The sequence below is a fragment of the Bombyx mori genome, chromosome 22 (genome assembly GCF_030269925.1).
Source record: "Bombyx mori chromosome 22, ASM3026992v2".
In the NCBI taxonomy this organism is placed as follows: Eukaryota; Metazoa; Arthropoda; class Insecta; order Lepidoptera; family Bombycidae; genus Bombyx; species Bombyx mori.
Window position 1 is genome coordinate 17,305,089 of NC_085128.1, and position 27,802 is coordinate 17,332,890.

The following is a 27,802-nucleotide window of genomic DNA, read 5'->3' on the forward strand; positions in this document are numbered from 1 at the left end:
GTCGACGTGCAACCTAACCCATGCATCAGCCCGCTGAGTTTCTCGCCGGATCTTCTCAGCGGGTCGCGATTCCGATCCGGTAGTAGATTCATTCGCGAAATAATTGCTCTTGAGTTGTTAGGTCTCCTTCGGAGGCGCTCGGGCAGTTGTTAGCAAATCCCACCCCTCTTGGCTGAGCCTTTGCTCGCCCACCTGTCCTGGTGAAACTGTAAAGGCCTTCGGGCCACCAGTAAACTTTCAATCATAAAAAAAAAAGTGTGTGTGTCCGCTCCGACGCACGACTGGAGTTTACTGGATATAAATATAAATTTGTGTCAGTTGAATACAGTAAAATATGGAAGTTACGTATTCTAGTGAGAATGATCCGGGAGTTGCGGAACACGTGGATGCGGTAATTAAGTAAGTCTATATAATTCACTTTTACAATTAATATATAAGTTGTCCATTCACTGATAGAAGGAATTGTTTATATTTAATAAGCTTTATTAATAAATGATTTGTAGCGGGTTATATTCGGGTATCAACCCACTAACAGTTGATACGTTCAGGAATCGAACCCGAACGTATCAACCCACTAACAGTTGATACGTTCAGGAATCGAACCCGAACGGCGTCCGGCCACAAGCAAAACGATGTCGGTAAATTAAACGAAACAATACGAGAAATAGTTCTATATTACGACAACACGATACACTACAGATTATTAACAAATTAACGAGACACAAAACAAACGACTAACAAATATATGAAAATACAATAATGAGAGAAACGCGCGATCAGTACGAGGCTTTGTGGCGGACTGCCGGCGCAGCAGCCCGGCGTCACCTGCGATAACGCGGCCGCGCGTTGGCTCCTGATTGGCGCGCGCACGCATCACGCAATCAGGAGCCAATCAGGCGCATAACGCATTTCGTGTGACATGCTATACTCTCTAGTACGATTTTGGTCCCCATAATTTTCATACCCCGGGCCTATATATGTAAATCGATTCTTAAGGAGTAAACTCCAAAAAAGATTAACTTAAGAAAACTTAACTTATTTTAGGCAAACAAAAAAGTAATGTATGTCTTAAGAACGCACCGGCAACTAACAGCGAAACGAGTTTTAACGAGATTCACGCTATTTTTTTCCTACCTATGCTGATAGCCTTGAGTCTTTTTCAGCTTCGCCCTAACATGTATTCGCTTATCGAGCCCTTCGTCGCAAGCGACTGGTTCGGCGAGGACGGTGACCGGTGCTTGTGGTACCTAAAAGCACAGATTCACGTCAACATTATGTGATGTGATATGTGATAGTCGGGGAGTCCCCTGTCGGAATCTAATAATATTTTAGGCAATGCAAGTACACACAGTTGTGGCAAATATATACTAAAACGTTTAAATGGTTCTGTGTTCGGCCTACAAGAGCTCCGTTACTAGTTGAAGAGAATTTGTTGCTAATCATTGATATGTTATATAATATAACTTACTGAAACGCGGAAGTATATCGAGGGGTGAAAGGATATTTTGTTTAAGCCACATTTCGCTTAATACGCTATTTTTATCTTTGTAAGTAATTGTACGTTTTATTTGGTATAAGCATCAACAGTTCGATGTTTTTAATTGAACTTCAATTAAATTTACTCTGTTGAAATAGGTGAAGCATGATATATATTTTCAAATTTTAAACTTTAAATTGCTACCCTGTAAAGTTGCAAAAATGTCGCTTAAACCAAATAGCCTTTCACCCCTCGATATATAAATATTTGTATATTTATATTTATCTTTTTTATTGCATATATGTATTTAAAAATTCATTTTATTGGCCATAGTTATGTCACAAAAATGTGCTAATATTAAACTTTCAGCACAGCAAACTTACAGCAGCCCTCAATTTATTTTCCTTTAACACCTAGTAAGAGAAAAATAAACATTTTTCGATTACTATGCTAGACGAACTTGGACCCCATCACCTAGCGATTTCGATCCGGTAGTAGATTCAGCGAAGCACTGCTCTTGCTAGGGCTAGTGTTAGCAAATTCTCGCAGGTTGAACCTGTGAGTTCACCACCCATCCGCGCGAAATTTGTATACATGTCTCTAGACAAACTGTATGAGCGTCTGCTGTACAAACGTCTCAGAGGCTTCGTCTCATCCAGGGGTATTCTCATCGATGAACAATTCGGATCCGCGCAAATCGCTCGTGCGTACAGCGGGTGCACCACCTCACGGAGCACATTCTGATAGGACTTAATCGACCAAAACCGTTCGTTAATACGGGAGCTCTCTTCTTCGACGTCGCAAAAGCGTTGGACAAAGTCTGGCACAACGGTTTGATTTTCAAACTATTCCACATGGGCGTGCCGGAGTCTCGTGCTCATCATACGGGACTTCTTATCGAAACGCTCTTTTCGATATCGAGTCGAGGAAACTCTCTCCTCTCCGCGACCTCTCACGGCTGGAGTTGCGCAAGGATCTGTCCTCTCGCCGCTCTTATTTAGTTTATTCGTCAACGATATTCCCCGGTCGCCGCCGACCCAGTTAGCTTTATTCGCCGACGACACGACTGTTTACTACTCGAGTAGATACAAGTCCCTAATCGCGAGAAAACTCCAGAGCGCAGCCGTAACCTTAGAACAGTGCTTCCGAAAATGGCGCATAGACATCAATCCAGCGAAAAGCACTGCGGTGCTATTTCAAAAAGTGATTAAGTTAACAATATATTAGTTAGCTGAATCGTGTATATGGCATAAAAATAAAATTTAATATTAATGTTAATGTTTTCGTGCATTTTTTTATCGCTTAGATATGTGGACGAACTCATGGCCCACCTGGTGTTAAGTGGTTACCGGAGCTCATAGACATCTACAACGTAAATGCCGTCCAGTAAGTACAACAACGGCTGCCGCCCCATCCGTCAAACCGAAACGCATTAATTACCGCTTCACGGCAGAAATGAGCACCGGACTCACAAGAGGTTCTACCACCAGTAATTACGCAAATTATAATTTTGCGGGTTTGATTTTTATTACGCGGTGTTATTCCTTCACCGTGGAAGTTAATCGCGAGCATTTGTTAAGTACGTATTTCATTACAAAAATTGGTACCCGCCGGCGGGATTAGAACGCCTTACATCGCTAGATACAATTGCACTTGGCGTCTTATCCTTACGGTATACAATTTCGACATAAACATCTCCAACAACACAATGATTTTGAAAGAAACAGAAAAGCCATTTCGTCTTAATGTCATGGCAAAACGTAAGCTCGCGGTAATTAGAGATGTGAAGCCATACGTCAGGGGTGACGGGCGAAGTAGATACTGGTAGTATGACGTCAACTGAGTGGGTGATCCAGTGGGTGATCAGTCTGTTGTGCTGGAGTGGTTTGTTAAGATTAAGCGTAACAGCTTCTCTGTAATGAGTACTTGTCTTTTTTTTTTTCATTGGTTTGATGGGTGGTCGAGCTCACAGTCCACCTGGTGTTAAATGGTTACTGGAGCCCATAGACATCTACAACGTAAATGCGCCACCCACCTTGAGTTGTTACGTTGGGTTGTACGATAAGTTGTAACGTCTCGGTATAGTTACAATGGCTGCCCCACCCTTCAAGCCGAAACGCATAACTGCTTCACGTCAGAAATAGGCGGGGTGGTGGTACCTACCCGCGCGGACTCATAAGAAGAGGTCCTACCACCAGTTCAATAATTGTCTATCCCTAGATAGCTGTCGGGTATTATTTACTTTGTAAAGCCGACCTATCAGTGCTTCCTTGTGCTTATACTGAGGAATATTCAGAGCAAAAGCACTGATTTTTTTTTAATTTTGTTCTGTTATAATATGTATGACATTTATTAATAAAGCTGTTAATGATAGAATTTTGTTTAAACTGATTTATTCCCCACACGTCTCTTGAAAACAGTCAATACCCGCTTGTAGCCATTTTTATCCAGATAAGACTTTCATACCTACTTCTGCACCTACTTCTGCATACAACTTAAAATCCGTAGGCTTTGCGTGAAATTGCGTGTACCCATAGATTATACACTTAATATTTGAGACATCTACAGGGGTTTCGGTATTGGCGTGGATTTTACTGATACACAGGCACACGCGTTTAGATATTTATTTGCTTTATATACCAAGTAAAATACATTATGCAAAAACCTTGATGTCTTAATTCTCTTGCTTTAATATGCAGAAACAAAATTGATTGGCTATGGCAAAAACAAGTTGACGTTGTAAGGTCGCGCCTTGTGCGTGTGCGTTTGTCATTGCTCGATAGTCGCACGGCACTCCGGAGTTCCCGCCATTTCTTGACACTGACACGCTGGTATGCACGACGTGTTGTTCTGTTGTCTGTAGTGACCGGGCTTGCAAGCGCATCCAGCTTCACATGGTTCGTCAGCTTTACAATTGAACAACGCAATAATGGAAATGCACAATTCTGGAGGACATGTTCTCTTGCAATCTGTGTGTTCTTCGTTCGGTTCCGAGCACTTATCTAAAAAAACGTACAAACATTCTATATACTGTGCAATAAACTTCGTCAATCCATGTATATTATAAGTGTTTATTATGCTCATGTAAGATTTTTACTTAAAAAATACACTCTGCTTTAATCCACCATAAAAATTCAACTTTTGACTAAGGGAACTGTTACTTTCAGAATCTGGTCCCTCGTTTGTTGGGGGTGGCCGGCGCGTTAAGCCGGCTCCTTCCCAATGTCGGGGGGCCTGACCAGGTGACGCGCCGTCTCTATACAGGGGTGGTGCGATCAATGGCCCTATACGGGGCGCCCGTGTGGGGCCAGTCCCTGGCCGTGGGGGTAGCGAAGCTGCTGCAACGGCCGCAACGCACCATCGCGGTCAGGGTCATCCGTGGTTATCGCACCATCTCTTTCGAGGCGGCGTGTGTACTGGCTGGGACGCCGCCTTGGGTCCTGGAGGCGGAGGCGCTCGCTGCTGACTATCAGTGGCGGGCTGACCTTCGTATCCGGGGCGTGGCACGTCCCAGCCCCAGTGTGGTCAGAGCGCGGAGGGCCCAATCTCGGCGGTCCGTGCTGGAGGCATGGTCCAGACGGCTGGCCGATCCTTCGGCTGGTCGTAGGACCGTCGAGGCGATTCGCCCGGTTCTTGTGAATTGGGTGAATCGTGACAGAGGACGCCTCACTTTCCGGCTCACGCAGGTGCTCACTGGGCATGGTTGCTTCGGTGAGTTCCTGCACCGGATCGGAGCCGAGCCGACGGCAGAGTGCCACCATTGTGGTTGCGGCTTGGACACGGCGGAGCACACGCTCGTCGCCTGCCCCGCATGGGAGGGGTGGCGCCGTGTCCTCGTCGCAAAAATAGGAAACGACTTGTCGTTGCCGAGTGTTGTGGCATCGATGCTCGGCGACGACGAGTCGTGGAAGGCGATGCTCGACTTCTGCGAGTGCACCATCTCGCAGAAGGAGGCGGCGGGGCGCGTGAGAGACACGCAAGCCCGCCGCCGTCGAGCGGGGGCCAGGGAGGCGGATCTCGCCCAAGCCCTGGCCCTCTAAGTGTTTCGGGTCCCCTTCATATGTCGGTCTGGGGACAGGCGAAGGGGGCCTAAGAAGACGACGTGCAAGCTGCTCTGCACGCGTTTTACGCAAGAGCATCCGGGTGATGGAAGGCCGGCTATCCTCGACCCACGCTGGTTCTGACCCAGCGGGGTATTCCGTAGGATAGACCATTCTAACCGGCGCCATCTAGGCGGGCTCCGGATAGCCTGCCGACCGAGAGGGCTGGTGGTCGTGGCGCCGACGACCGCCGGTCCGGCGTCCCGAGGGGGAGGGTGATGGGAGAGATGTGCTCCGCACTAAACGCTTCACTTTCCCCCCTTTGCCTTTGCATGGGTTCTGTCCCATGCGAGGTTCGGACGCGGGTTGTTGAGCGACAGGAGGTTTTAGTCAGTTCGACTCCGACATGCCCCGCCTTCCATCCCCAGGGGAGGGCGGAAGTCTGGCGATTTCCTCCTGACCAAAAAAAAAAAAAAAGGGAACTGTTAACGAACGAAGTGGTGCCCCCCCCTCTACGGGACGCGCGCGCGCCGCCGCCATCCCATTCCGCCACCGACCGGCCGTGCGATCGCGCGCGCCCGCTTCACATAATTTTTGTTGGCGCATCCATTACAAAGGAGCCTCCGTGATTCAACAAAACACGCGCGGCCATCACAAGTTGCTGCCGCGTGTTATATATATCAAGAAGCCTCGTTAACAGGAACATTACTGGCAGAATCATGATGATGATCATATTCAATGTGGGTGGGGCTCAGTTGATTAATGTCTATTCTTGATATTTTGAGGAAGTATTTTATGCAGTAGAAAAATAAATTATTTTTATAAACAAGTTTCAGCGTAAAGTAGGTACCTATCTATCTATACTTTTATAAAGGCAAGTGGTCGCCATCATAGAGTAGTGGAAATCATACGTATAAAGCGGAAAGTCAGTAGGTGGAGTTCAAAAAGGATTGTCAAAAAAAGAGAAATTAAACTCCACAAAAGAAGTTCTTACTAAAACCAACAACAATCATAGGGACTGCACCTGTTTGAACTATTTTGAAGGACGCGTATAAAGAACACTATGATCTTCTTGAGTGTCGGAGTTTCATCTTCCACGCCGGAAGTATTCCTAGTTTCTTGGAATATCTAACTAGCAGAACTTACTGAACTGTTGGAAACAAACCTACCTAAGGATCACACAATAAAAAGTAACAAATTCCATGATGTTACAAACGAGCCAACTAAAGATTGTAGGCAGCGGCTTGGCTCTGCCCCTGGCATGGCTGAAGTCCATGGGCGACGGTAACCACTCACCATCAGGTGGGTCGTGTGCTCGTCTGCCTACAAGAGCAATAAAAAAAAATTGATACGTGGTTAGCTTATATGCTGCGAAGTAGGAGCGAGAGCTGTGGCAGCGAAATCTATAACATATTAAAAAGTTTTGGCTTGTGAAGAACTTCTTAAGTTCTATATTTGAACGAAAATCTAACGCCATACTAGGAGGTTCTTAACAAATTTGGCTTCAACTTAAAAGATTACGAAGAGAAATGGGAAGAATGGAGGTGAGTTTAATGCTCCTTAATAGGGGATATATGATAGATAGATAGGGCCTCTTAATATTAATGGCATTCGATCTTCCTCCTGACAGCACGTGCGCGCTCACCTCTCCTAGCGAAGCTGAAAAAAACATTCTGTCCATCGGTCTACTCGGTAGATTGCAATTGCATCTTTCCTATGTCCATACCTCCAAACAAGGCTTAAGATTAACTGCTGAAGCGCGCGAAGCTTTCTAAAACTATTTACTACATGGTTTCCCAATAATCTAGCTTTTCTCCAGACAGCGCACCTAGCATGCCTTTCATTAAATGTCTTCGAAAGAAAAAAAATGGCTTTCGCTGTCTCGGATTGATTTAAAATTTAATTTTGAATTCCGGTACACAAAAAATTTTTTTTAAGTAAATAGTTTTCGTAATACTATCTCGCCCTAAAATTGCATGCGCTTTTTTATCTCAGATGAAAATAAAAACACGCTCTCTTAGCCGAAGACCGAACATAAGTTGGTTGAAATTATAAAAAAAAGGTTCTTAAAAAAAGTATTAATGGAATAAATACCACAGTTTTCCTCTTCTATACATTCGTTACTTTCGTTCCGTACGTAACCTTCGTCACAAACGCATTTCTGTTCACGTTTCTGGTCGGCGAGACAACTGAACTTGATCCCTCTGTTTTTGCACGATCGTTCGGGCGGACAATCCATCACGAAGGCATGTTTCTCGTGGGGCCGTGTGCAACTCGGTACTAAAATAATAAAGTAACTCAATAATATTCCTAAGTTAATCGTTAAAAACAGTGTAATTTTAATTGTTACCAAAGAACACAAGCCTGCTCTGCTCTGCTTTGATTTTAGTTATATTAAAATGTCAGTAAATCATTTAAAAAAAATATCACGTAACTGACTGGGTAAAAATCATACATATCGTCTGGCCCCAAACTAATTTTGTCTGTAATATTGGAACCAGAGACTGATATACATACGTACCTAGTCAGGTCATAAATTCTGTCACATGTAAAATAATTGAAACAAGTTTATTCATTATGTAACCATTCATATACCAAAATGAACTTAACAAAACATAGATTCTTATGACACTAAAGTTTATTCAAAATGACCTCCGTGATTTTGAATACAGGCCTTCAATCTGCGCGGCCAGTCGTCTATCGCAGCACGAACGAGGTCCATGTCAATAACGGCGGCTGCCTTAATCAAGGATGTCTTGACTCCAAATTGGGATGAGGCTTTGAGCACGCCTTTTCCTCCAAGTGTTGCCATATCTTGTAATCTAACGGATTCAAAGCTGGACTGGAGGAGGGCCAGTCTTCGTGCCGGATGAAGTCGATTTCACGTGCCGCCACCCAGTCTTGTGTGCTCTTCGCTCTATGAGCTGGCGCCGAATCTTGTTGGAATACCCAGTGCCTGTTATTGAACATGGTATGAGAAACAGGTTCCACAAGGTTCGTCAGGACTGTATTTTGATACAAAACTGCATTCGCTTTTACACCTTTCTCACAAAAATGTACCTCTGTTAAGCCCCAATAAGAAACTCCCAACCATACCATGAGCGAGGATGGAAAATGACCTCGTTGGACACGCGGACTACGGTTGCTCGCTTCTTCACTACTGTGTGCGTACACCTTATCATTTTGTTTGTTGTAGCTCTCTTCTACGGTAAAAATTTTTTCATCCGAAAAAATAATTTCCCGATATTTTTATCCCGCGTACCGCTTCAACAAAGCGCGGCATCTCTTCAGTCTCAGGTCCATTAGACGAGCATTCAAACGATGTCCTGTTTTTCTCCGATATGCCCGAAGCTTTAAGTCTTCATTTAACACCCTTTTCACCGTGGTTCTGCCTAACCCCATCTGAAGGGCCAACATTTTCTGCTTACGTTTGGCATTTCTTTGAATTCGCGCCTTCACAGCTTTTATCACTGCTGGAGTCCTAACAGACCGAGGGCGACCACTTTTTGACCTGTCATCTACACTAGAGTCTTCATTGTATCGTTTGATGGTACGATAAACGAATCTTTTGGTTCTATTCAAAATTTTCAGTATGTTAAAAATTTGAATTGGCGCGTAACCGCAACGATGCAACGCAATAACTGCAACACGGTCTTCTTTAAGCGTCCACTCCATATTTAAAAATGAGTAAAATTCTAAAAGTATACATTTTTATTTTCATGAACAATTCGAAATTCGAATTCAATAAACTTTTTTGTGGCCAGCATTCTAAAAGAAAAGTTTTTACCGTGTGACAATACTTATGACCTGACTAGGTATATATCTATATGTTACCGGAAATGTATGAAATCAAGGAATTGTATACAAATCCTAGGAAATGTGTACAATTCCGATACTATTTAGGAAATGTATAAAATATTGTTTGAAAAACTATTTAATGCATAGATATCCTAGGAAATGTATAAATTTCCTCGGAATTGTATATGATTCCAATATCGTATTAGGAAATGTATAAGGTAAATGGTTTCTGTAATAAAACACGTTGTTAATAATATTTTTTTATTATAACACTTATTGAGACAATCGGGTAACAGTCATACCGTAAAATAATAATAATATATTCATATTATCTTACTAATTAAAACTTCTAAAATCAACTATCTATTAACTTTTAACGTATCACAAAATCAACTTATATTTATTCTTATAAAATCAAATTTTCATTTGGCAAGTAATCAGTCTGATAATTAAGTAATTATAAATGTCAAAGTATAAAAGTAAATCTTTATATTATAATACTTTATCAGTCCATATAGCTATTTATTTTTGCAGGGTAAGCTCAAATGGCATTTGGAAGTACATAATATTTTGTTTTTAAAACACAGACATCTTGATGTAGCACAGTTTTTCGGATGACATCGTGGATTCAAGCATCATGAATCATCTACAAACATGCGTTCAACCCGCGCTTACTATTTTGAAGTTGTCGTAGCTTAAAAGATAACATCCCATGAATATCGACCGATATTAATACACCGGTGCCAATGTTCAAATCCCGCAAGTAGACTTCAATATTTTAACGAAAGAAGCTCTTATGTTAATAAATGTTCATGAGTTATTTCGATGAAGTATGACGAAATAGCATAAATAAATAATATATAATAAAAATCAAACGCGCAAAAACAATAGGTACTTATTTAATTTAAGTATTTACTAGTACTTACAAGTCTCTCAACTATTTTCAGTGTTTTGAGCTATAATATATCCCAATCATCCTTTCAGGTTTTATTTGGCTGTATGGGCTATATTCCATTTGCTTGCGTAATGAAAGAGCCAAACCAAGCCAAGAGAAAATTATGCCTTAATAAAAATTATACATTTAACGCAAAATAATCGATAAACAGTTAAGTCATTCAAATAAGGATATCTTCATAGCCATGGGGATCTGCGGCTTGGTGATGGTGCAGTGGTAATCCCTTACACCCCTCCCTCCACAATTCAAAAATAATGGACCATAATTGAAATTTTAACCCTATGTTGACTAAATAGTGCTATTCTAACCTCAAAACATTAACCGTGAATATTTTCATAACCATGGGGTTCCGCGGGGTGGGAATGGTGCGGGGAGTAAACCCTTACCCCCTCCCACCCTCCCACCCCCACCCCGGCCCAAAAATCGACGGACCCAAAAGGAAAGTTTAACCGTGAAACCCTCTCGAAAAGAGGAAAAACTAAAAAAAACCATCGTGTATTTCTAAACTATTGTAAAGTGAGGCAAACTAATATCATGCAAAACATAATGTCTCTTGTAAATTCGAGTATAAACAGAAATTGTGACAATGTTGGGACATAAAATTAATCCAAACAAAATAAAAAACGTGTGTGTTTCGAAGTGCAAACATTTTAAAACACCTGTGTAACAACAATAGAACATTTATTTAACGAAATGCAAATGTAACCGATCAACTTAACCCTCAGACACAGCCACACACAGAGTTTCTCGACGGATATTCTCAGTGGGTCGCGTTTCCGATCCGGTGGTAGATTCTGCGAAGCACTGCTCTTGCTAGGGTCAGTGTTAGCAACACTCCGGTTTGAGCCCCGTGAGCACACGTTAGGGTGAAGCTGAAATAGTCTCTCAAGGCTATCAGCATAAGTAGGAGAACAAAGGAAGAGTTTTGGTTTACGATTGTATGGATTAATTCTTGGAAGACTAGAAATTCAATTTCTATACACTTATTTCATTGAAGATCGAGGAAAACTTGTACCCAAGTCTTCGCTTTTAAAAAACAGGAAATCTTACTCTAAGAAAAACCCCGCTTAATAAGATTTTATAATTTTCCTCAATCGTTACATGTTAAATGAACGCATTCTTAACAAGACTATTTTTAGGTTCTTTTGGAACGAAGTTTTGGAACGAAGTTCCTTATCGCGCGTTGTGAAAGGGGGCTAGACGGAAAAAATTCTTACGAAAAGTTGTCACGACACTTTTTAGTTCCGTCATTCTGACCAATCAACGTGTAGGCGCTTATCGCGTGACATTGCTCGTATCCGATTGGTCCGCGTAATGAGTACAGTTTCTCGAGATAGCGTTTCAACAATAGTAATTTAGTTCATAGTATTGTTTTTTTCTTCTTCATAATGCCGTAATTTATTATTATAACTTAAAAAAAATAATTACAATTCCTTCACTAATTAATCGAAAGGAACTTCGTTCCATCCGGGTGTCCCTTGACACCTCTGAAGTTTTTTTTTATTGCCCTTGTAGGCAGACGAGCATACAGTCCGCCTAACGGTAAGTGGTTACCGTCGCTCATGGTCGTCAGCGATTCCAGGAGCACAGCTAAGTAGCTGCCTACCATAATAGTATCGCCATTAATATCGCGCTGCCTGCTCGTTTCCATTGTAAAGTAATCGTAAGGGCACTTTTAATGGTAGGGCATGTGTACCCGTTTGCCACGAAGCGGTTTCAGTCTAAATAGAAAAATAAATATATTATTTAAAATTTCACGTCACGTTCGAAGTCAAATGGGTGCAATACATATTGCTATTTAAGCACCCGGCCAATAATGTTTGCATGTAAAACAATAATAGCAGTACACAATAAATTCATTTAAATAAAATGTATATAAAATATGAATAGATAATAATGAGAACGTACCGTAGCTGTACACATAATAAACACAACAGAACAATAAAACCACAATTCGCGTCTTCATTTTGCGAACTAAAGTTGAATTCTGATCAAAAACTAGCGTTACTACTCGCTTTTATATATTTTTTTTCTTATGTTGTTACCAGAGTTTGCAAACTATATAGTTTAGTTTGAATGACGTTACTGTTTATTGACTATTCTGCGTTAAATGTATTTTTTTATACGGGCAGCTACCACCGTCCTACCAGTTACTGTCGTATCTGTTTGTAAGTGACGGTGTTCAAGCCGTAATTTCTGTAAATCATCATCTAAGTATTTCTTATCTTCGAAGGTCATCACTATTTTTTCATAAGTCACTTCTACGGGCTCTAATATCTACATAACACTAAGTGAGCTTTAAGCAGTGTGCTCTCCGACAGGAATAAAGAAGAAAACATTTCTTTTTGTTATTTTATTAATTTGAAGTCGTCGTGGCCCGAATGAAAACACGCCCGGGCATTCGCATCGTATCCCACAGATAGGTAACAATTTTTCTAATGAAATACAAACTTAACAGATGTTCACGGTTTACTTCTTCATACGGTGAAGGAATAACCTCGTGTAATAAAAATTAAACCCGCAAAATTATAATTTTCGTAAATACTGATGGTAGGATGTCTTTGTGAGTCCACGCGGGTAGGTACCACCACTCTACCTATTTCAGCCGTGAAGCAGTAATGCGTTTCGGTTTGAAGGGCGGGGCAGCCGTTCTATACTGAGACCCTTCGATCAACAATAGTAACCTGAGACCTTAGAACTCGTATCTCAAGGTGAGCAGCGGCGCGGCGGCATTTACGTTGTAGATCCTCTTACGCACACGACCGTCCTACTTCGTCGCGTTGAAACTGACAATTGGTTCAGTAACTGAATTTAGAACAGTGTAATCAGAAGCTTCTAAATTTGCTCCTGAATTCAGTCGACTAAATTCAGCCAAATGTAATAAGCCTTTTAGAATTCATATCTCAAGGTGAGTGGCGGCGTTTACGTTGTAGATGTCAATGGGCTCTGGTAACCCTTTAACATCAGATAGGCCGTGTGCTCGTTCACCCTATAATTATGTAACTATCATAAACAGGTTTTGATTTTATTAAGGTTTATTAAGGCTTCGTTATTAAACGATAAGGATTTTATAACTGGGATTGAAGAAATTCATGAAATACAATGAAAAAATAATATCTAATAATAATTTGTCAATTTAATAACAAATAATTTTTTTTGTTTACCTATGATGAGTTTTACAATATTTTAGAGCATCTTTATACGAGAATAATTTCTTAATTAGCTTGAAAAAATATAGGATAATGTTTTTGAAATCCATTATCATTAATTTAACTTTGTATTATAATGTTGCACAGTCAGGAGAGCTAGCCATTTGCGGACATTCGCAAATCTTAACACAGGCCGAATTGTCGTCGAGTTTCAAGTAATCTGGTTTGCAAGCGCATCCCTCTTCGCAGGGTTTGGGCTTACTACAATCAATACGAGCGACGAGTGAATTGCAAGTACGCGGCGGACATGGGTTCGTGCAGTTGGTAAACTCCTCATTTTCGCCTGAACATTCCTCTGGAAAAAAAACTTGTTGTTTAGGTTTCGTACATGGCATCATAGTGGGTAGGTACCACCACCCCGTTTCTGCCGCGAAGCTGTAATGCGATTCGATTTGAAGTTTTTTTTTCTCCTACCTAACCTTATAGCCTTGAGAGGCTATTTCAGCGTAAGCTTAACTAGTAGATAGGTGATCTCACGGAGCTCAAACCTGACGACGTTGCTAACACAACCCTAGCAAGAGCCGTGCTTCGCAGAATTTACCACTGGATCCGAAACGCAACCCACTGAGACGATCCGGAGAGAAACTCGGTGGGCTGTGTCTGTGGCTTAATTTACCTACTCGTCGAGCCCTTCGTCGCAAGTGACGGGTTCGACGAGAACGATGATCGGGATTACAAGGGTGGGACAGCCGTTACACTAGACCATTGAGACTTAGACTCTTATGTTTGAGACATGAGGTGGATGGTGACATTTACTTTGTGATGCCTATGGGACCCAGTTGCAGTTAAGATCAATTGAGCTGTAAATTCGTCTGTTCGTCTATGATAACGAATATCTTAAATGAATAAGAGGCCATTCGTAAAGCATAGAACAATAGAGTATCTCTTTGACATCAGCAGATAGGTTACAAATCAGTTTTGAGAGACGGGATGATTTTGTACGATAAGTATGTTCTGGTTTTTAGTCAAAACACAAACACAGCATCCTCGGGCTTGTATTATTCCTCTGCATTGGTCGTCAAATTTGACCAGATTTATAAGGAAACGCGTGGGGCGCGGTAAGCTTCTCTACCAGAGACGAGTTTCAAATTAAATGAAAGAATAGCTATTATTCCAATCGATTCTACTATATTCGGTGCGGTAGTAGTGGCAGCAATGGAGCTGTGGTGTAAACAAAACTTGTCAAGTTAAAATAACATAGAAATATTTATTTGCTCGTTACAATTGATCGAACCAACTTTTACATTGTACGATGATGTTCACGAACGCCAACACTATGAACAAACTGAACGACATCGCGTTTGATATTCAAATAGCCCGTGTGTATTTATATTGTTATTATTTTTAAGCCGTATTTTTCGTGAACTTGTTTTTTAGGCGATTCCGCGTGTCGATAGTTCCGAAAAACTATTTTTATGTTTACTTTAAAACTCTAATTATTTAACTGCCCTAATTGTGTAGTGACACAATAGGTAATTAATTAAGACTATGGACAATAGTTTGCCAGTGCAGTGGTAGGCAACCCGTGGCGAACTGCATGAGGCTCTTGGACTTTTCAGTTACGTCTCTTCCGCGAAATGCTTAGTTCAGGTACGGAATGTCTTATTGAGCCAACCAAAGATTGTAGGCAGCGACTTGGCTCTGCCCCTGGCATTGTTGAAGTCCATGGGCGACGGTAACCACTCACCATCAGGTGGGTCGTGTGCTCGTCTGCCTACAAGGGCAATAAAAAAAATTGATACGTGGTTAGCTTATATGCTGCGAAGTAGGAGCGAGAGCTGTGGCAGCGAAATCTATAACATATTGAAAAGCTTTGGCTTGTGAAGAACTTCTTAAGTTCTATATTTAAACGAAAATCTAACGCCATACTAGCAGGTTCTTATCAAATTTGGCTTGAACTTAAAAAATTTAGAAGAGAAATGGGAAGAATGGAGGTGAGTTTAATGCTCCTTAATAGGGAATATATGATAGATATAAAGGGCCTCTTAATATTAATGGCATTCGATCTTCCTCCTGACAGCACGTGCGCGCTCACCTCTCCTAGCGAAGCTGAAAAAAACATTCTGTCCATCGGTCTACTCGGTAGATTGCAATTGCATCTTTCCTATGTCCATACCTCCCAACAAGGCTTAAAATTAATTGCTGAAGCGCGCGAAGCTTTCTAAAACTATTTAGGTACTCCATGGTTTCCCAATAATCTAGTTTTTCTCCAGACGCGCCCCTAACATGCCTTTCATTAAATGTCTTCGAAAGAAAAAGAATGGCTTTCGCTGTCTCGGATTGATTTTAAATTTAATTTTGAAATCTTTTAAGTAAATAGTTTTCGTAATACTATCTCGCCCTAAAATTGCATGCGCTTTTTGGATCTCAGATAAAAATAAAAACACGCTCTCTTAGCCGAAGACCGAACATAAGTTGGTTGAAATTATAAAAAAAGGTTCTTAAAAAAAGTAATAATGGAATAAATACCACAGTTTTCCTCTTCTATACATTCGTTACTTTCGTTCCGTACGTAGCCTTCGTCACAAACGCATTTCTGTTCACGTTTCTGGTCGGCGAGACAACTGAACTTGATCCCTCTGTTTTTGCACGACCGTTCGGGCGGACAATCCATCACGAAGGCATGTTTCTCGTGGGGCCGTGTGCAACTCGGTACTAAAATAATAAAGTAACTCAATAATATTCCTAAGTTAATCGTTAAAAACAGTGTTATTTTAATATTTACCAAAGAACATAAGCCTGCTCTGCTCTGCTTTGATTTTAGTTATATTAAAATGTCAGTAAATCATTTAAAAAATGATCATGTAGCTGACCGGATATAAATCATACACTATCGTCTGGCCCCAAACTAATTTTATGTGTATTATTGAAACCAGAGACTGATATACATACGTATAAATATATACAAAAAACACAAAGAGTTACATTATAGTGTGCTCGATGTGAGAATCGACCCTTCAGCCCAATAGTCAGAGATGCTAGCTACTGTAACACAAAGTTCATTACAAAATATTTATACACTTGCTAAGAAAAACCGTACAATGTAACTAACAAATAAACAGTAAACAATTCAATCTAAATTGATTTCTACTGTGGTAGAGGTAGCCATTTTTACGCAATTAACAAATATTTATTCTATTAGTCTAAAATATAGATGAATTCCTCCTCCTTGCGTCAATAATCCATATTGATGAGGTTCGTGGCCTCTTCTAATAACTTTCTCCTGGATTATCCTGCGCCAGCCCTGCCTTTCCTCAGCTGCGCGGATGACATCGTGGATTCAAGCTTAAATAAATCATCTACAAACATGCGTTCAACCCACGCTTACTATTTTGAAGTCGTCGTAGCTTATAGGATAACATCCCATGAATATCGACCGATATTAATGCTCCGGTGCCAATGTTCAAATCCCGCAGTAGACTTCAATATTTTAACGAAATAAGCTCTTATGTTAATAAATGTTCATGAGTTATTTCGATGAAGTATGACGAAATAGTATAAATAAATAATATATAATAAAAATCAAACGCGCAAAAACAATACCTAATTAATTTAAGTATTTATTAGTATTTACAAGTCTCTCAACTATTTTCAGTGTTTTGAGCTATAATATATTCCAATCATCCTTTCAGGTTTTATCTGGCTGTATGGCATATACTCCATTTGCTTACGTAATGAAAGAGTCAAACAGAAAACTCAGAAAAGCCACAAAGTTCACAAAGCTTCAGTTAATGTGTACAAATAATATGTACAAATATGTAACATACTTAATACTTATTTCAATACTTTTGCATGCAATTTGAAAAAAATATTCAGCTCAAATTTAAATAAGCAACTCTCGAGTACATTTCACGACTGTTTCATAAAACATTGCTCAGTTCGATCGTGGCGGGTGTCTTTTTTTTCTTGTTTTAATATAATTTGATAATTTTTGTGTAAATAGATTAGGAAAGTTTGTTTAAGCTGTAAATACTTTTATTTATATTTAGATTTTAGTTTTTGTTTATATATTTTTTTTATAGGGTAAGTTTTTTTTTACTTTTACTGTACATGAATGAACCTGAAGACCCGGGGGGTTCTCCCCCTGCGGTCGCACATCATGTAACTATTTCATATGACTCCAGTATGGATACTGATGGGTCAAATAGCACGTCGATTTTGAGACGTAAAAGAAATACGCCTAAGACTTGCAGACACTGCAATAAAAAAAGGAAGAGGAACAACAAAAATTTAGATCATGGCACAGATTGTTCTTGTGAATCTAATGTTACTGAGTCGGTTCCACATAATATTCCTTCTTCCCCATCTTCACATACCGTTTCTGACTCCAACGCCGCAGTTACACCTAATTCAGATAATGTTAATCGTTTATACTTACCTTCTGACGCAGCTCCCTTTGTTGTCCACATTAGTAAGATCATAAGTTCTCCAAATGACAATGTAAGTTTACATCCTGTCATTTTTGGTAGATTTTTAAAACACAATAGCTTCCAAAATATAGTCAACGGTAGTTTAAAAAAAATTGGCAGAAACAGACTTTCTATAGCTTTTAATAACCATTCAGATGCCAACAATTTTATCCAAAATTCTATATTACCAGCTAACAAATATAAAGCTCTTATACCTACTTTTAACATCACTCGAATGGGAATTGTAAGAGGGATTCCTATTGATTTAAGCCCAGAGCAAATTATCGAAAATGTTTCTGTTCCAATAGGGTGTGGTAGAATTTTAAAAATTAGAAGATTAAAAGTTAAAAAAACTATAGATGGTAATACTGTGTTTAATGATACAGAGACGGTGGTCATTACATTTGATGGACAAATTTTACCAACTAGAATATATATGTGCTATACAGCATTGCCTGTAGATTTATATATTTACCCAACCATACAATGTTACAATTGTTGCCGGTATGGTCATATTAAGAGCCAGTGTAGATCTAAGCCACGCTGCTTTAAGTGTGGACAGGAACACTCTGGAGATTCATGTACTGTTGATGATGATTTGATTCAGTGCTTACACTGTTCATCAATCTCACATACAGCTATAAGTAAGAGCTGCCCCGAACATGCAAGACAACGCTCTATTAAAGAATCCATGGCCAAAAGTTCGATTTCATATGCTGAATCTGCAAAATTACATCCACCTATCAATCGATCTTATTCTTCTGTAGTATCGTCTCCTTCTACTTTGAAAAAGAATCTGATTGATTCTTCTTACAACCTTCCCAATCAATCGTCACCACTAACATCATATAAAAAAACTGTCTTCATAAAGCCAAAATCTCCTTCTAATAGAGTCACAAAAGGATACGATAGAAAGTCACATGAATCCTTAATAAGAGATTACAATCCACCAGAGCCCTCTAATGGATGTGCTTTGGATCCCGAAAAGAATACTCAATCTATAGCAGATATTATTACTTTACTGATAAAATTACTATCACAGTTTAACAATTTTACATCTTCTTCGTCTTCTTCACCGTCCAACGTTGCCCCTATTTTTGATATTCTAAATAGTATTATTAACAACCATGGCCAAGGTGGTTCATTGGAATTGCCGCAGCGTTGTCAGCAAAAAACCTGATCTAATTTATTTGATAAATAAATTAGATCCCATCATTGTTTGTCTTCAAGAAACCTGGCTTAAGCCAGGTTTTCCATTTAAAATTCCTGGCTTCTCTATTGTAAGAGAAGACAGGTCAGATGGGTATGCTGGTGTTGGCATACTCATTAAGTCTCATCTTCCTTTTTCAATAATTTCTATCCCTTTACATAGTGATTCTTTTTCTATTACTGCAGTTAAAGTTAATAATATCTGTTATGCTTCTATATACATCCCTCACCCTTCCTTAGCTACTCTTCATGAAGTTTCTTCTATTCTCTCTCATCTACCTCAACCTTTCCTCCTAATGGGTGACTTCAACTGCAGTCACATGTCTTGGGGCAGCCCATCTAATAATTACTATGGCAGTGAATTACTGGAAATTATTGATTACCATAATTTATGTGTTTTGAATTCTGGGTCTCCCACCACACGTTCTAGAGCGAGTTCAAATGTTCTAGATCTGTCTATTTGTTCGGCTAATTTAGCTTCCTCTCTTAACTGCTCTACCTTCTCGTCGACGCTTGGTAGTGATCATTACCCTATTATAATAAATTTGCCTTTTAAAAATATTAATACGAATACTCAAAAACCTCGAATGAAATATAGTATCAGAAACAACGACTGGGATGTATTTAAACAAAATGTAGATATGAAAATTAATCAGGTGCAGTCTGATTACTGTTCTGCTGACAGCTTCACTAAAATATTGATTGAAGCAGCGGATGAATCATTTCCAGTTAAGAGGGTCTCTAAGGGTAAAATTCCCTCCCCACCTTGGTGGGACAATGAATGTTCTGAGGCCATTAAAAGTAGAAAGGAAGCTGAAATGAATTATTTAGCATATACTAGTTCTGAAAATTTCGATTTACTCTCAAAATCTATCACTGGGACCCGTAAACTTTTTAAGAAAAAAAAGTTTGACAGCTGGAGAAAGTTTTGTTCTGAAATTTCGCCTGATATCCAGCCTAGTGCTGTTTGGCAGAAAATCCATAGGTTTAGATCGCTTTACAAAGAATCTAAATCTACTGTACTTCCTTACACTATAGCAAATGAGTTTTTAAGTAAGTTATCTCCTCCTTCAGTACAATTTCACAACATTCCTCTTCCAATATCAGATTACTCAGAATTGAATTCTCTTTTCTCCTTTAACGAGCTGCAGGGTGTTCTCTCGGTTGTTCGGGACTCAGCTCCGGGGCCGGACGGTATTCCTTATTCTTTTCTCTCAAATTTGACTGATAATGCGAAAACTTATTTTTTAGACATTATTAATCATATTATGGTTTCTGGTTCTGTTCCAATGTTTTGGAAAGAACAAATAATTATTCCAATTTTAAAATCGAATAAACCGTCTGATAACGCACTATCCTATCGCCCAATTGCTCTTTCATCAGTTTTATTGAAAATAATTGAACATTTAGTAAAAAATCGACTTGAATTTTTTGTCGAAAGTAATTGCTTATTGGCTGAAAGTCAATATGGCTTTAGGCGAGGGAAGAGTGCGCTTGATGGTATCAGTATATTTACTACGGATATTAGACTTGCTTTTAGCGAAAATAAATCAATACTATCTGCTTTTTTAGATATACAGTCAGCATATGACAATGTTGTAATTTCTGTACTTAAACATAAGTTGCTTACCATTAAAACACCTCCGTTACTTATTAATATTATCATTAATTTACTCCTTGATAGATCTTTATCTTTAACGGTCGATGATAACTCTGTAGTTTCTAGGGTCTTGACTAAGGGCCTTCCTCAAGGCTCAGTATTGAGTCCTATTCTCTACAATATTTATACCCATGACTTGGAATCTTCTTTTAATGGTAGTATAAGTGTTTTGCAATATGCTGATGATTTACTTTTATATAACGCCAGTCAGTCAGTACAAGAAGCTAGTGTAGCTATAACATCTAATTTGTGCCTTTTAAAAAAATGGCTGGATAGTAATGGTTTGGATTTGTCTGCGTCCAAAAGTAGTGTTGTTCTTTTTAGTCGAATGCGACGTCCAGCAGAACCTAATGTTTTTTATGAGAACCTTAAAATCCCTGTAAAAAAAGAAGTAAAATTTCTTGGTGTTGTTTTGGACTCAAAACTCACAGGCATTCCTCATTGTAATTACGTAGTTTCGAAATGTGAACGCAGCTTGAACATTTTGCGTTGTCTTTCGGGCGTTTGGTGGGGTGCTCACCCATTTTGTCTAAAGCTACTTTACAATGCATTGATTAGGAGTGTTCTTGATTACGGTACTTTTATTTTAGAGCCTGGCAATATTTCTGCCTTTAAAAAACTTGATTTAATGCAGTCAAAATCTTTAAGAATTGTATGCGGTGCTATGAAGTCAAGCCCCATAAATGCTTTACAAGTAGAATGTAATGACCCTCCTCTGTATTTACGCAGACAATATTTATCGGATAGATATCTATTCCGTTCGTTTCAATTTTCTAATCACCCATTGAGATCAAAGTTGAATTATCTTTGTGAACATATAAACACATCTCCATATTGGAAACATAAGCAGCCTCCCCGTCTTGTAGTAAGCTATAGAAAATTCTTATCATTAGAGTCTCCTACCCACTGTTCTAATTATCTTCCTCTATTTTGTTTTAGTTATGACTCTTTAATTTTGAATCCGAATGTTAATTTAAATTTTCTTAGTTCAAATCGTCATCAATCTAATTCTGAATTCAAATCCCTTGTGAACGAAAACTGGCAAGGATATCATTCTATTTTCACCGATGCATCTAAAATAAAAAACAGTTGTGTTGGTATCGGTGTATATCATCCCCAATACAAGATTGTTCAAAAAGTGAAGTTCCCTAAAGAAACATCTGTATTTACGGGTGAATGTGTGGGTTTATTGAAAGCTGTAGAATACATTTTACTAGCTAAATTGAACCAAACAATAGTTTTTTCTGATTCTAAGAGCGCTCTGCAGGCTTTAATGAGATTCCCATTTAAATCTCGTAATTCGAATCCCGTAATTCTAGAAATAAGAAATATAATTTTTCAGTGCATGAATCTCAATTTAAAGATCAGCTTTGCTTGGATTCCAAGTCATTGTGGAATTAAAGGTAATGAAATAGCTGATACCTTGGCCAAGGAAGCTATAACTTGTGGGGATGTTTTCCCTTTTAAAAATTATACATGTGATTTGGTGAACTTGTCTCAAGATTTCCTTCATTCTAGTTGGCAGAGTAGCTGGACTGAATCAAGCCAGTCAAAAGGGAAATCTTATAGTACTATTCAACCCACAATACCTTCAAAGCCGTGGTTCTTCAAAATTCATTTCGCTAAACGTGTAACAACATGTCTCATTCGCATGCGATTGGGACATGTTTCCACTCCAGCCCATCTTTTTAAATTCAAAATTGTTGATAATCCAGCCTGTGATTGCGGTGCTGAAGTCTGTGACGTTAATCACATTTTCTTTTCTTGCTCTCTAAATGATTGCTCTTCTTTCTATTTAAATTTGATTTCATTACGTATTCCATTTCCTACTTCCATTATGTGTCTTTTATCTATGAATTCTCCTAATGTATACAGTTTATTGTCTTTATTTATATTATCTAATGATGTACATATTTAATTTAATCTTATTTATATATGTATCTTCATATATTCTCTAACTTTCCTAATCTCTCCCTTGCGAATCCGTTCAAAAAAAAAAAAAAATTTTTTTTATTTTTTATTACGTAGTTCCCAAGCTTTTATTTTGCTTTGTGGCAAATGCGCAAGCCGCGCGAGCCAAAATCAAACAGAAGAAGAAGAAGAGTACATTTCACTCTATATATATAGTGAAACTAAAAAAACCATCGTGTATTTCTAAACTATTGTAAAGTGAGGCAAACTAATATCATGCAAAACATAATGTCTCTTGTAAATTAACAGGTCGAGTGTAAACAGAAATTGTGACAATGTTGGGACATAAAATTAATTCAAACAAAATAAAAAACGTGTGTACAGTATTTCGAAGTACAAACATTTTAAAACACTTGTGTAACAACAATAGAACAATTAGCTCATTTATTAAACGAAATGCAAATGTAACCTCTAATATAACGTTTTGCCGACACGCACATAATATTAAAAGCAAAGATACAATTGACGATGGACAATTAAAAATTAATTGATTCACGTTTAGGACTCACACATGCGGCGAACTGAGACCTAAGAATGTCGGTGAAAGAGTCGTCATATGCGGCTGGGTGCAGTATTCACGTCTGTCCAAATTTTTACTGCTTCGAGACGCCTACGGACTCGCACAATGTATTGTTGGTTGTGACAATATTGATTTATCCAGCTTACAACTAGAATCTGTAGTACAAATTGAAGGCATGGTTTCCATAAGGCCCGGAGACACAGTGAACCCTGAAATGGCTACCGGTGAAATTGAGGTCACCATAATAAGCTTAAAAGTTTTAAATCCGCAGAAAAAGTAGCATTCAACTTAAAAAACTATCAGAAACCAAAAGAACAATTGAGAATGCAACACAGATACATTGATTTAAGATTTCCCGTGATGCAAAATAATTTAAGAACTAGATCACAGATGCTGCATAAGATGCGGAGATTTCTAGTGGAAAATTATGGGTTTATCGAAGTTGAGACTCCAACACTTTTCTGCAGGACACCAGGTGGTGCTAGAGAATTTGTTGTCCCCACTCGTCATGAAGGATTGTTCTATTCTTTAGTCCAAAGTCCTCAACAATTCAAACAAATGCTTATGTCTGGTGGAATAGACCGGTATTTCCAAGTAGCCAGGTGCTACAGAGCTACCACTCGTCCAGACCGTCAACCAGAATTTACTCAGTTGGATATTGAACTATCTTTTACCACTTTAGAAGGAGTTCTAACATTGATTGAAGAGATGCTATATGATACTTTTACGAAACCATTACCAAGACCTCCATTTAATAGAATTACATATAAAGAAGCACTGGAAAATTATGGAAGTGATAAACCAAATTTACTGTATGATTTGAAATTTATAAACATCAAACATTTATTTGACAAAAAAGAAGATGACAACTTTGGTGCTCTCCTGCTACCTTACCCCAGTGAGATGGGGAAGCTTACCACCAAATACAAAGAGAAAGTAAAGTATATAGCAAAAAAATAAAATGCAAAGGTTGTGTTGAATGAAAATATATCAAAGGAATATTCAAGTGAAATACAAGAGAGAATACAAGATGCCATTGGTCAGAATCGTGCTGCAATTATATCTATAAGCGAAGACACTGAAAATGCCTGCCTATGTTCAGGAGAAATTAAAGAAATAATAATATCAGTATTGAAATCTAAAGAGCTGCTAAAAGTTAATGACAATGTTGCGCCTCTGTGGCTGATCGACTTCCCGTTATTTGTGAAAGGAGATGATGGACTTCAACCATGCCATCATCCCTTTACAGCACCTCATCCGGATGACCTACATTTATTAGAAACTGATCCATTGAAAGTTCGGTCATTAGCATATGATTTAGTGATGAATGGTAATGAAATAGGAGGTGGTTCAGTCCGAATACACAGTCCGCATTTACAAGTTAAAATTATGAACATGTTGAACATAGATCCAGAGAAATTGAGGCATTTTGTGAATGCATTAAGTAGTGGCTGTCCTCCTCATGCCGGCATTGCTCTTGGTATTGACAGGTTAATAGCAATTGCCTGTGATGCAGAGTCAATAAGAGACGTGATTGCATTCCCCAAGTCTCATGATGGCCGTGATCCTCTGTCAGGTGCACCTAATGTTTTATCACATAGTGATAGAAATTATTATCATTTATATCATATTAAATGAAAAATGAATATTATTAATGTTTTTAAATAATGTATACATGTGTAGATATTAAATACCCACACAAAGACCAAACAAACCTGTTTGTCACCTGAAGATTTACCAGATGTGGGAATTGAACCCAGTCAGCAACTAGATCTGGTAGTCAACAGTGCTACCACTATGCCAACACGAGTCTGGTAAATGAGAAAATGTGAAAGTGAAAAATGTAAATTAGATGAAGTAGATGTAATATGAATTAAATGAATCAAACACAATTGAATACAATATACAAAAGTATTTTTAAATTGATTGAAATAAGTTTTTTATTATTTTTGTTATTGCTTAGGTCAGCAGTCGGGGAACCGGGGTAAATTACCCCAAATGGGGTAAAATGAAATTTTGGGGGGTAAAAATGAAACTTTTGTGAGTAAAAAGTATATATTGAAGTGAAACTTCTTTAAAATCGTTGTGATTTCAAACTCGATGAAACGAAATGAAACGAAACGAAAAAATAAGTCCATAGCGACACAAACATAAATGTATAGGATACAGCCGGCGAGATAATGAGAAAGAACACATTATTTGGAAACACAAAGTTCATGTGATTGACTGATTTTTTAAAAATCTGATAGCTATAAAATGAATAAAATATACATTATATAATTTTAAAGCTTTATTCTTAAAAAAATCATTTCTGTTTGATATATAGTCTTTTATTTTATTAAATAAATTAAATATTCTTTTATTTGCCTGAAAAAAATCATTTAAATTAAAAAATATTTTTATGGGGGCTATATATAAAATTTAAACTACTTTTTTCCGTCTAATAATACTTGTAATCAATAAATAAAAATAAAAAATTATAATAAAACTTAAAAATATCATACGAATTATAAAATAACAAGAAATTATCATTTACTTATATTTTCTGTAGGGGCGATTTTTTTTCCTTAACTGTATATTACATATATTACTATTATTAGGTACTGTTATGTATTACTAGGTATTACATTGATAAATTGAATAAATGATGTTTAAATTAAATTTTTAGTTTTTGTTTTCTTTTCAAAATTATCTTGGGGGATATAATATGAAAGATGCTAAAAAGAAGCGATTTCGTTTTTTTTTGTTCTTCGCCATGGGATAATATCAACTTACACAAAAATATTTTGGGGTAATAATTAAAAAGTTCCCCGACCGCTGGCTTAGGTGGGTGGATGAGCTCATGGCCCACCCGGTGTTAAGTGGTTACCGGAGCCCATAGACATCTACAACGTAAATGCCGCCGCCTACCTTGAGATATGAGTTCTAAGGTCTCAGAACGGCTGCCTCACTCTTCAAACCGAAACGTATTACTGGTTTACGGCAGAAATAGGCAGAGCGGTAGTACCTACCCGTGTGGGCTTACAAGAGGTCCTACCACCATTAAATTTACGAGGTATCGAGAAGAAACTCAATTTCAGAAATTCAATTTTTTACTGGTGGTAGGACCTCTTGTGAGTCCGCGCGGATGGGTACCACTACCCTGCCTATTTTCTGCCGTGAAGCAGTAATGCGTTTCGGTTTGAAGGGTGGGGCAGCCGTCGTAACTATGCTTGAGACCTTAGAACTTGTATCTGAAGGTGGGTGCCGCATTTACGTCGTGGATGTCTATGGGCTCCAGTAACCACTTAACACCAGGTGGGCTGTGAGCTCATCCACCCATCTAAGCAATAAATAAAAAAATAAAAATAAAACTATCATTCCAATTTTCAAATTTTGTTTCTGCAATTGGGTAAACCGGTTTACGCCCTAAATGTTGTTAAGTGATCATTCAACGTTATAAACGTTACATCCTGAATAGAGCCGCCTAACTATAGAGCTGGAGTCCGACTAGATATTTACCATTTTACCCTTAAAACCGAGACACGTGTTTTCTTTGCGGCAGAAATAGACAGGACTGTGGTACGAACCGTTGCGGACTCAAAATGCCCACCAGTAATTGGGTTTTTGAAAAAAAACTTTTTTGTGATAAGTAAATGGAAAGATGATATTTTATGTTAGTTATATAATAAAACAATTTTTTTTTCGCAATAATTCAAAAGTTATTTCAAAATAAAAATTAATTTTTGAATCCAGTACCGAAGACACGCCGACAGCTCCCGATCAAATCCGAGCGCGTGTGACGTCATAATGTTGGTTTTCCCTCATTGCTGTTTGATGATTTGACTGTCAACCTAATCGTAAAAGACAAGGCACTACAACGGTTCTTAGACCAACTGCAGAAAAACGACGGAGACAACAAATCATCCAAGAAATGTTAAGTGAATCGTAAGAAAATATGGAAATTGATAATCCTCAAGAACTAAACATTGATGCCGCATCAGCCAATACTGTTGAAAATATTGGTGTTGATTTTGATTAATATTATCAGACTTTGCCTTAATAAATCCTTTATCACACATAGCTAATCGTAACCAACTAAGTAACAACTCGTTTTTTAACAATATATTTTCAATATTATTGTCTATAGTAGAATCATTTTGTCCGTGGAGTTTGGGTCATTAAACATAGCCCGGCTAGGGCATGATGTGCAAGGTGAACATGTTGCGCGGGCGCAACGCCATTATCGATAAAAACAAATGAGTCATCGAAGGCAGGTACACGGCGGCGGGGTAGTATACGAAGGGGGTGAGACATTGTTAGGTTATGAGTCATTTGTACTTACCTGCAAATTATAGTACATTATGTCGAAGAGAAATGTGTTTTTATGCATTCGTTCTCTGAATTGCTTTAGTGACACAATGGCTACTCCTTTGTTTTGTATCAAAACGGCAGAATTTATTCAAAATAATATTTGCACGTGTTGTTATCAACAATGTGTTAAAAATGTTCACTGAAATAAGAATAGATCCCGAAAAGTTACAAAGTGTTAATTTCTGCCGTTCTCGGTAATTT

General features: G+C 38.5%; 2 protein-coding genes across 7 annotated transcripts in view; one reads left to right on the top strand and one right to left on the bottom strand.

Moving 5' to 3' along the window:
- The window catches only part of LOC101735367 (zonadhesin), a 74,361-nt gene that overhangs the window by 21,336 nt on the left and 25,223 nt on the right, over positions 1-27,802 (bottom strand). The window contains exons 9-11 of one of the 6 annotated variants that reach the window (XM_038018719.2): positions 15,949-16,134; positions 7,612-7,797; positions 4,086-4,479 (exon numbers count right to left, since the gene is read on the bottom strand). In XM_038018719.2, the coding sequence (XP_037874647.1) occupies positions 4,247-4,479; positions 7,612-7,797; positions 15,949-16,134 (605 nt within the window). In that variant the 3' untranslated portion in view covers positions 4,086-4,246. Of the gene's footprint in view, positions 1-4,085; positions 4,480-7,611; positions 7,798-13,386; positions 13,775-15,948; positions 16,135-27,802 lie in introns of those variants that run through there. The other 5 variants (XM_062675068.1, XM_038018721.2, XM_038018722.2 and 2 more) reach the window with 5 other exon arrangements.
- LOC101740772 (uncharacterized) lies at positions 19,623-25,909 on the top strand. The gene is made up of 2 exons (XM_062675067.1): positions 19,623-22,492; positions 22,786-25,909. The coding sequence occupies exons 1-2, from the start codon at positions 19,685-19,687 to the stop codon at positions 22,882-22,884; spliced, it is 2,907 nt and encodes a 968-aa protein (XP_062531051.1). The 5' UTR covers positions 19,623-19,684; the 3' UTR covers positions 22,885-25,909.